Source organism: Monopterus albus, unplaced genomic scaffold (genome assembly GCF_001952655.1).
Source record: "Monopterus albus unplaced genomic scaffold, M_albus_1.0 scaffold9.1, whole genome shotgun sequence".
Classification (NCBI taxonomy): Eukaryota; Metazoa; Chordata; class Actinopteri; order Synbranchiformes; family Synbranchidae; genus Monopterus; species Monopterus albus.
The window spans coordinates 849,044-860,647 of record NW_018127889.1 but is presented as its reverse complement, the minus strand read 5'-3'; the positions used below and the strand labels follow the sequence as shown (position 1 = coordinate 860,647).

Genomic DNA, 11,604 nt, shown 5'->3' with positions numbered 1-11,604 from the left:
TAAAGGCTCTATTCTATTATAAAGCCACGTCCGGTTCTTTCAAACCAGGAACTCAGTGAGACGAAGCGGACCACTTGAGTATATAAAAAAATATAACCGTGCTGGTTTATTCAAAGGGTCACAGGCAAGAATTAATCTCTAATCAATATCTATCTAACTAAGAAATTACCTAACAGTAACAAGAACCAAAGACCAACACCAGAAAAAGATGGGTTGGAGCTGATATTTACAGAAAATGTAAAACACATATCACTGTAGAGAGTCAGCTCAACAGCTGCAATAAAAGCTTAAGAGATTTTTTTTTTTTACCATACATGCAACAAAAATCTGCTCTGGTAACAAAAGACAAACTTTATATTCAACATAAAACACTTCATTTCCACAACTGAAAACAGGGGGGCAAAGCAAACATAAAGCTCATTTAGAAACCAAATGTCCCACCACCTCCACTAATCCCCTGCTTATGTGGGCATCCATACTGCGACACCCCAGCATTTGGAGGGAGCTGGACCCCTGCCCCACTCCAGGTGGGGGTTTCCCTGCCAAACGCTGCAAAACAATCAAACAAAGCCATCAAGCTGGGGCTAGTGGGGGAGGTAGCTGGGCATGCAGCGGTGCAGGGGTGTGGGGGGAGGGCAGAAAGTGAGAGGAACAGCTGCTGAGTGGGAGAGTTGGATGAAGGGTGGTGGTGGAGGGGGTACATGGGAGAAAAAGCAGGCTGAAGGGAGGGGGAGTTCTCTTTTCTGTCAGTGAAATATATTACTTTTATGTTTGCAGCCTGAAGTTCAGCTATTGCTAGAGTGAGCCCCTCTTTCCACCTCACAGCCCCCTTCTAGTCTCTTTAGGCAAACTGACAAGCACAGAAACCTTCTTTGTAGCTACACGGCTGTTTCCAGATTACTGAATCATGTATCAAGTCCAGCAAACATGGCTGGAAAAGCTTTACCACACAGTTCTCCAGGCATCTTAACATATCCACACCATATTCTAAGTAGTGTTAGATATTTTTTTAGTCAGATAGGTATTGGTTAGGTACTTGTTGTATTAGAAATGTCTTTAGTGTAGACAGGATGTCTAGCTCAGGCTGTTAAATGCTTACTCATTTCCAGGAGTTACTCCAGGTTGTTTATGTTCACTAGATAGAAAGTGGCTATTGTATGATATGTTCAGCCGTAATCTTAATCATAATATCGTCCTAGGCTTAATGTCCGGACATGTCCCTGAATGTCCTGTATGTTCTTAGATACATACCACTTAGTCAACACTCACACACATTGATTCTCTCCATGTTTTGACTACTGCTACGGTCAGCTGTGAAGCTGGCATATCAGGTGACGCCACGGTTTGACGTCCCTGTGTAGAATAGGGTGAGCCCAAACCAGATATAATGTACAGGCCTGTTAGGTTCGGGGTCTTTCATCCTTCATCTGGTTTTTGTATCCACTTGGACCGCCTTGTCTCTCTGAGTTTCACTGGTTAAGAGTAACTGGGAAATATCTTTCAGTAGTCACAACCTGAATTTTTGCTCCTGTCCCTCTGTCTCCAAGGAATTCTTCTCATTAGAACCAGTGTGACTCTGTAGCCAGCGTAGAGAGGGATGGAGATGACAACTGGGATCGGCAGCTGTCACAGCATACATCACAAAATGCATTGATGATGTCACTTACAGCAAAAATATCACTGTTCATGCCAACCAGAAGCCATGGATGACAGGTGACGTTCACAGACTCTTGAGGGCTCGGGATGCAGCCTTTAGGGCTGGCGACACCGCAGGCCTGGCAACAGCAAGAGCCAACCTGTCCCGTGGAATGAGGGAGGCAAAACGTCAATACAACAAGAAAGCATCTGGAGTAGAGATGCACAAAGTTTCTGGCGGGGCATCCAAACCTTCACAGGCTAAAACCCCCACCTTGGAACTGTGATAGTGACATCTCTCTGCTGAAGAGCCTCAATGACTTCTTTGGCCGCTCTGAATCACAGAATACACCAGCACAAAAGACCAACCCCCCTTGTCCGCAGCCAGCGTGAAGAAGACCCTCTCCAGGATTAATCCACGCAAGGCAGCTGGACCAGATAACATACCTGGTCATGTTTTAAAGGACTGTGCTGAGGAGCTCATGGATGTCCTCACGAACATCTTTAACATCTCTCTGAGCCAAGCGATTGTTCCCACGTGTTTCAAGGCTGCCAATTCCAAAGAAGCCCCACCCAACCAGTTACAATGACTATTGGCCTGTAGCACTGACTTCAGTTATTATGAAGTGCTTCGAGTGGCTGGTCATGCAGAACGTCAGGTCCATCCTTCCTCCCTCTCACGACCCATTTCAGTTTGCATACAGGTCAAACAGGTCTACAGAGGATGCCATTACTGCTGTTCTCCATCCAGCCCTCAACCACCTAAATTCAAATAACTCTTACGTGTGAATGCTGTTCCTAGACTTCAGTTCAGCATTCAACACAATCATTCCCCAGCAGCTTACACAAAAACTTGGACACTTGGACTCAAAACCTTTCTCTGCAACTGTGCTCAACTTCCTAACAGGGAGACCACAAAATGTGCGGGTTAGCAGCAACATCTCCAAGACCATCACGCTGAGTACAGAGGCTCCACAGGGATGTGTGCTCAGCCCATTGCTCTTCACACTGCTGACCCATGACTGTGTGCCAACCTACAGCACCAACTACATTGTCAAGTTTACAGATGACACTCCTGTAGTTGGCCTCATTACCAACAATGATGAGGCCAACTACAGGAGTGAGGTGTGCCAACTGGTCCAGTGGTGGAAGACTAAAGAGATTGTTGTGGACTTCAGGAGAAAACCTCTAAAGCATCCACCACTGACCATCGATGGTGCTGTAGTAGAGAGTGTGAGCAGCACCAAGTTCCTGGGGGTGCACATCTCTGAGGACCTCCTCCTGGACCAACAACACCACATCACTGGCCAAGGAGGCTCAAATGCACCTTTACTTCCTCCACAAACTGAGGAGAGCCAGTGCCCCACCCCCCCATCATGTGCTCTTTCTAATGGGGCACCATTGAGAGTGTCATTACTAGGTGCATCACTGTGTGGTACGGAGCCTGTACTGCCTCCTGCAGAAGGACTCTGCAACACATAGTGAATACAGCCACCAAGATCATCGGTGCCCCTCTGCCTTCCCTCATGGACATTTTTAACACCCGCCTCACCCGCAGAGCCATCAGCATTGCTGATGACACCTCCCCCCCCGTACACTCCCACTTCAAACTCCTGCCTTCAGGGAGAAGGTATCGGAGTCTTCAGGCCCACTCCACCAGACTTACAAACAGCTTCATCCACCAGGCTGTGAGGATGCTGAACGCTGTCCATTACCTCCCCCCCTCTGCCCCCTGCCCCTGGACTGTGACCCACTACAGAACATAAAAAGACCACCCCTGCTGTTGCACGAACTCAATACATTCCCCCTTTTTGTTATTTTACATGTAAATCTGCTGCTGACTGTTTTTACCGTCATATCTGCTGCTGTTGGTCATTTGCACTACTGTCTGTATGCATCTCAGTCTCTCAACCAGAATCTTCTTGTTATTATTTGCACAGGGTTCGAGTCATAGCCTATTATGTTGTACTGTTTAGTTTTATCCTAATCACTTTGACTTAGTTTTCTTATTCTTTTTAGTCTATTTTTATTCTACTGTTATTCTATTTTAGTTTCCTAAATGGTATGGCATTCAATACTAGGTGAGAGAGAAACGGTATTTTGATTTTCTGCATGTCCTGCACATATAGTGAATTGACAATAAAAATATTTGATCTCTCTCTTGAAACTTTCCAAATGGCCACATTAGTGACACACTGACACTGGTTGTTGTACTTACCTATAAGCCGTTTCATTAATTTGATTCTATTTCATCTATTTGCAAATGTACTGTAACTATTTTTCTGCTTTGCAAGTCACAAGGAGAAGCAGTAAAAATGTGCTCTGCTGCATTACAACTCGTCGTTTATGCTTTACATCAGCAGACAGACCGTGAGGGCAATTCTCAAGAACAGGTTACCTCAGATATTTACTTTTTATGATTATTGTTTTAGTGCTCTGGATATTAATGAGCAGTAAAACAACAAATCGTCCCACTGCTCTAATAAATTTAATTATAACTCTGATAGGAACGTTTCATACACCCCTTTTGCATGAACAGTTGGTTTGACTTGCAGGTCACACACGTTTGAGTTAATGTCCAAATACAGCTGCTCACACCCCTCAGCCTGCCCCTGAGAAAACACCAGTCAACAAACACAAAGACAAGAACCAGATCTGTAAGTGGAAGCCACAGAACAAAATTTGTTTGGGATATCTGTGGACACACAAAGAAATCGGCCAGTTCCTTCACTGCGGCTTTTTATTTTTGTTCATGTCGTAACAAGCAGCACCGACTTTCACACTCTGCTACTCTCCTTCCCCACTTCTTCTCTTCCTCTTTCTCCTGGTAGCACCATCACCATATCCATTAAAACCAATGGATGCCAGAAGTAGTGCATGTAGACAAAATAACATCAGGGAGGAAAGAAGCCATACATACTGGGCCCTGGAGAGAACACTGAGGAGAGAGGGAGGCACCGAGGCCAATAATGGCACATATTCACATTCTGCTGCAACCTAAAGTGCGTTTCCGGTGGCCTCATTATTTAGTACACGTAAATGGAACAACACTCAGTGTAAAAAAAATCATACACTGAAATTGTTGAAAATGCTGTAAATATGAAACCCTACAACCAAATCCTCAAGCCATGATCCTAAATGAACCGTACCGTGAGTTCATCCATAAACAACACATGGGTGACTAATTGTTTGGACTCATAGTAGTTTGATGTCTCAAAACAACATCTGTGTCTTGTGAAGTGTAATGAATTAGCCAGCAGTGTAATTTATACCCATTACAAAAGGATTATATCTACTTATTGATCCCTAGGATTACAAGTCACATTACTTCATCATTTTTTCCTCGTACTACATCTTCTGCATCCTCAAAAAATTAATACAACTGAAATCATGATCATTTACTTATATAAATAACAAACAAAGAGTATCCAGTAGTCTTATTTCTTTGGAAACCCATGAACCCGCCTTGTTACTCCCATAGTTTCATCTTCAGTCACCAGACTAATTTATACCTGATGACATTTCAGGGTTAAACAGTGACTGACCACCTGTAGGAACACAGGAAGACCAGGGGAATTCATAAATTCCCCCCCAAAAGTAGCCACATCCCATGGATCCCATTTTCACAGGACAATTTTAATCATTAACATGCTGAAATTAGGAGAAAATCAGAAAAAAAAAAATTTGAAACTTGTGAAATGTGTCTCAAAGCTGCTCTATCACATGTAAAATAACAACAACTGCATTATAATGACTTTGCATAGACAAACAAAAAGCAACCTACTACTTGCTCCACCAACTGATTTGACATTGTACTGCAACCACTGTACAAAGAATCTGTCAACAGAGCTGAAGTCACATACATAGCTACTACTATTAGGATTCATTTCATACCATCAGTAACTTCAAAGCAGCAGTATTACAGTGTCACCCTGCCCTCCAACCTTTCAACATTGAGTTTACATAGCCACAAGCTGCAGGGGGCGTTGAGCTGGGACAGGCAAATGCACCGTCTTTGCATCTCATGTATGCTCCCCCAAACCTTTCACACAATGCACCTAAGCACTACATTAAAAGCTTTGTACAGTGCTTCTTACACTGTATAGCATGCATTAGTGGTTAACAAGACCTTCTCTTTCAGCACTGTAATTACATACATAAATCATGCAGAGCAGCACTGAAGCTAATCTCATTCTAATACCTCCACAATCTTCGTAATCGGTCTGTTAAGAACAGCTCTTGTTCAGCCAGGTGGATATTAAGTTTGTCTGGAAAATACACATTAAATAGTTCCTAAAGGTAACCATTTAGGTGTTAAAGTCACTGAGCCAAACTTTCCCCCTCATCATCACAAACCTTGTCATTAGGTAAAACATGTTTTATAGCAGATCTCTGGCAAAAGTAAAAAAAGACATTTGTAAACGATAAATGAACAAAAACAGATGTGTCTACAGTATGTGTGCACATGAGTCCATCCCCATACAGATCAGGTCAAGGTCCCCTAGGTAGGTTATCATTATTTAGCCCCAAGGTAAGGACGTTAGGTCAGTTTTTATAACTAGATCATGTCTTGACAGAGGACAGACTCCTTTTTTTCACATCCAGAGAATCTCTCCTCTTCTAATTGCAACACTGCAATTAAATATGCTTTCCTTCAGATATTGATGAAAATCAGCAGCTTGATCCAAAACAGACAATTCACCAGACTTGGGACCAAACAAACTCTGACTCTAAAGGAAGCTCCTTCTGCTGCCTGTATCACAACAATCCAAAAATATCCCAGTGCAGCACGGAGCAAGTCTCTGCCTGTCCGTCTGCTGTTCCAGACTAGGCCATGGAAACATGGGCTGGATGTGAATATAGTAACCACCAATGTGCACACATGCACAAACACAACTGAGTATAACAGGAAACACATGGTGATATCCATCAACCTTTTGTCCACTGGCATACACACACACACACACATACACACACACACAAGTGATAACAAACCATGAATTTTGGAAATTGTAGCAGGAAGCAGCAGCACAAGCTCATCAGTCACAGAAAGAGGACATTTTAAACACACAGAGATGCACAGAAGTAACCAAAACCTTCCCAAATAAAGCCATCCTGCATGCTGAGCAAAATGCATGTGTATAACTAAACAATTATGTCATTAAAATATATTTGTACCATGTGACTGAGGTTAATGAATTCATTCAGTGTGATGCTGAAACACTGACATTTCTATCTCTGATACCAGGCTGCACCCAGTGTGGTTTCCACACAGCTTTGCATGTGAAAAGACATGCTTTGCATGCCAGTCCAAATTAGCTGTATGGTTTGCATCCCCAGTCGCAGCAGGTAATGAGAAAAGACCATGTCATTGTTCTCTGATAGAGGCAGTGGCACCCATCACAATGGACAGACATGTCTATATACACAGCATTATTAGATGAGTGATGCTAAAGCTTCTCACATACCATTTACTATAGGTCACCTACATTCCTTATAAAGTCTTTATGCCTCACACACTGCAGGCATTTTGTGCAGGAGCGTGTTTATGTATCGACGAAAAAGCTAAATATAAAGCCAAATGACCTGCTTTATTAGCACGACTCACTTCCTTTTCCTGCATGCCAAGCAGGAAAAGTCATTCAGCTGTGCAGCTGTGTGGTTGTCTGATTGAGACAAAGCTACAGTAGGTGATGACAGATGTGCAGGAATGTGGAGGCTTCCCATGGCTGCAAGATCAGTTCTGCTTACCTCACTAGTTTTACAGCATTGCTAATATTTAATCGATTTTGCTTCCATTTTCCCCACACATATTTGGAAATACATAATTAGAATCTATGTATGTCCCAAAATTTAAACAGCTCAAGTCTCCAAAGTGTTGAAAGGTAAAACAACAGTTTTCCCCCAATGCCATCTTCTCCCCCCTTTTTGTCCCCATCCTCCTTTGCTCCCCCTCTCTTGTCGACTCCTTCATGCCTCAGCTCCTACATGTGACCTCCCAGCAGGGGAGGCTGCCGGCAGCAGATGAAAGATCATGACCCACAAGACAAAGACTCACTGTCTTCCTCGTGCAGGCAGAGAGAGCTCAGCTCCAACCTCAAGCAAGGTTTAGGAAAACAGGAGGATATCTCATCTCTCAGCACCAACAATTTATCCAGGAGAATTAAAAAAAAAGGTAACAAATCCCACTGAACAGTCTTAATGTTACTTCTACAACTCAGGCTGCTATGAACAAAAATATAAAAGCTAATATGGAAAGAACAGGGAATATAAATTTCTTCCAGTCTGTCTCTTAAAAATCAATCTAACCATTCTATTTTCTTATCAACCCTCCTTCCATCATCCTCAAACTCCTTAAAAGTACTGTAACTGTTCTTGTCATCAAAATACTCCAGATGTGTATCATGGCTCTTATGGAAGCACAGCTGGGTCTCTTCCTCCTGCAGTGTGTTTGAACTTCACATGCTATCTGGAACTGATTTAGGCATTAAAGAGGTAAAGTGTTGGATTACACTGGACATCAGGAGGGCATGCACACACACACACACACACACACACACACACTGTACATACCACCTGGACGTAAGTATAAATAGAGCAGGTTGTGGAGTGATAGGACATAATCTTCTAGAGAGAGAAATGTGATACAGCACAGGACCAAAGACATCCTGTGGAGCCATCCCCCAGTAAAAACATCAGTCATGAGACACAGAGAGAAAGCTACTTGACAGCTGCAGCTCATCATAAATTTGACCAGAAAATCACAGCTATTGGTATGTTTATATGTGACCAAAACACCCAAAAGAGAAGAGAGGAGTACAACAGGTCTACCGATATTATTGAATGTTGTTAAGGTAAGGATACACAAAGACATCTGTTCGGCTTACCAGCACCTCTTAAGATCACTGATTAACATCATCTCATTTGTTTGACCCCTACGAAGACTAGATTATTATGTGACTATTTCCTGAGGTGCAGCAACTGGACAGGGGTTAATTAATTCACCCTGCTTCCAGTTTTTATGCTATGCTAAGGTAAGTGGCTGCTGCCTGGCTGTACAGATATACTGTAACAGTGGTATAGATCTTCTCGTCTGACTCTAGGTAAGAATGCAGAACTCTCAAAATGTACCCTAAAACTAACCCTTAATTATACAACAGCCAGATCAGATGTCACGTGACAAAATTGTCTCATCTCCTTTAGCCTACTTTTCAATCACAGAGGCAGAACCTAATATGTGAATTATGGTGATATTCAGCATTAATCATCACTTATGAAGATTGAAGTGATTCAGTGAGTCACCTGTGAGAGCCTTCTTCCATCTGCTGCTGTTGCATAACAGCCTTAAGTCTGTGCAAGTGAAAGAAAATAAGATAAGTTGCCCTATAGCTGAATTACAGCTGTCAATTCTGGCACCTACTGTATTACTGTGTCCAAAGAACATCAATCTTTAGCTGAATAGATCTTTTGTAAGATGATGCTTAGGCCAGTGTCAGAGTCGTTAACCGTGCCACCTGGATATATTTCACTGGCCTCTTGGTCTTAATTACTTCCCCGTCTTGTGAAACCTGATCCATCATCCATCTCTCTATTATCTATCTAGTCATCTGTCAGCATTTACCTCTCTTATCCAGGGCTGCAGTCTGACTACGGGTGTTCACACGCTCCCCACCTGCGTTGCACAACAAGCACACCTGCTTCTGGCATCACACCGACAGCATGTTTCCACACTGCCTATGGGCAGTTCATTAAACGCATTGAAGGAACTCGATAATCGACAGTTTCACTCACTAGCTTTTGAAGATGTTTTTGCAGAACGCACATGAGCAAATCTTCGGTTCCCTGCAGCCGCTGAGCACAAGTCGTTCTTCATTAAAACGGACTAAAAGTTCTCCTTGACTCTTGACTAAATTGCTTTCACGTTGACCCACTTGGCAACTTCGCTGTTCACGCGCCGCGTCCTCGTTTGGTAAAACCTCAGAGACTTGAACCTGGCGCCCTGTGCGTCATCGTTACCGAACGGTCAGCTCAGCTGATGAAGGTGGAAATGCTACGATTCGACTCTGAAAATCCGAGTTTGCCCTCAGAGGTGGAGTAACCAGTTAAAATGCACGTTTTAGATCCCTGCATGTAACATAGTAAAAAATAACTCAAGACTTTATTTGTATAACACATTTCATCAGTGCAACTCAAAATGCGTGACGTGGGACTGACGCTCACAATAAGTGACCACAAATATAAACTGCAAAACAATTTGATACAGAAAACACGAATTTTAGACTAAAAGAATAATGAATAAAGCAATAAGGTTCACAAATCTTATCAAAAATATTATAAAATCATAAAAATCCTAAATCTATGCAGTAATATAAAGTCGATATATGCAATTAATCCGAACAACAAAATATTAATTTTGAAATGCAATCCCAGCACTATGCAATGCTGTATATAAATAATAATACTAATAATTTGTGTCCAGTTAATGGTGGCAAGACTAATTTCTTTAAATCCATTTTTGGCATCACAAAAAAAACTATGTAAGTGACATGTTTTCACAGTGTCAGGTGGGTTGTTCCATTCTTTAACTGCCTTAAATGAAAAGACAGATTATGCAAAAAGCACTCTCTCTTAATATTTGACATTAAAGCTTTCAGCAGAGGCATACAAGGCTACAGAGGTGTATGGTGGGTTCTTTTAAACACCAAATTAATATGTGAATACAAAATTCTCAAAGTTCCACATATCACAGTGACTATACTGTCCTGTTTCCTGTATACAGGACTTTCAAGAGCCATTTATAACCAAAATGGTTCTAAAACAGTTTTTCCTTCCTGACCTGAAATGCAGTATTTGAAGTGGGAAAATAGTATTTCATTCAAATACTGCATTTTTCGAAACACCTGTACAGTAAGGGACTTTTTGATATATCTGAAGTCATTAATGTTATATAATATTTAGGAAAGTCTTTTCTTATAGCAATATAGTTTTACTCTTTTCCCAGCATGCAGTGTTGACCTACAGAGTTACGCCGATTTGCATTTTTTCCTATTATTTGATTCAGCTTATTAGTTTGATCTGGAACAATTAACCTCCCTGCATATGACCAGAATACAAAAGACAAAAGAAACCAAAATGAAACTCAGTCCTACCCCCTGTATAAGTACCCTATCATTAGGACACAAAAACACAGTGTAGGGGCAGGACGTGTCTGGTCACTGAATGGAAACTGGGCCATGGTGAGGGACCCATGGGGATGGAGCGGTGCAGTACCTGTTTCTCAAATCCCTACCCTTCCTTGCTATTTAATTTCCTTGCACAGTTTACTGTGATCTTGTTTTCTTGAGCAACACTGACATAAAGGGGATGTTAGTCACAGTTTTTATCTTGTGTTTACGATCATCTGCCTTCTGGATGCAATTGTTAATAAAGATTATTCTTCCTTCCCATTGTGATGGTCTCATGCTTTCTGCCATCTGGTAAGTAGAACCTTTAGCACTGATGAGTTCGCAGGTTAAATAATTATCCCACAGGGGATGGGTTTGGCCTCGAAGCCTTTCCATACAGGATCATGTTTCGCACAGCAAGATGACTTCATTGTCAACTGAAACTGCTGAAATCCTGAAAGTGATAAGGATTTCCCCTCAGGTAGCAGCTGAAGAGACAAACAATGCCAAGGCTGTCTGCTAACAGTGCTGTCCTCTCAACATGTCAGTGTCTAGTCTACAGTGAAATAAATTACAGTTGCCTAATAAGTGTTTGTCTCCATACATGTTTAGACATGCCTGGCCAGTTTCAGTTAAGTCGAAGTCCCATAGTCCAAATAGTTTTGAATTCAAGCAAGCTTGTTGGGGTCATGAACCTGACCTCCAGGGCAGGCTGAAAGCAACTGTCACAATGCATGTGATGACTTAATTGAGATATATCCAGCCTTTATCTGTTAAATAAACAAATATATATATATATATACAT

At 42.0% G+C, this 11,604-nt stretch overlaps 1 protein-coding gene across 1 annotated transcript in view; it reads right to left on the bottom strand.

The window, feature by feature from the left end:
* The window catches only part of LOC109952901 (pleckstrin homology domain-containing family G member 1), a 54,711-nt gene extending 45,040 nt beyond the window's left edge, over positions 1 to 9,671 (bottom strand). The window contains 1 exon segment of the mRNA XM_020588220.1: positions 9,427 to 9,671. Coding sequence (XP_020443876.1) covers positions 9,427 to 9,508 — 82 coding nt within the window. The 5' untranslated portion in view covers positions 9,509 to 9,671.
* Between the last annotated feature and the right edge of the window lie 1,933 nt (positions 9,672 to 11,604).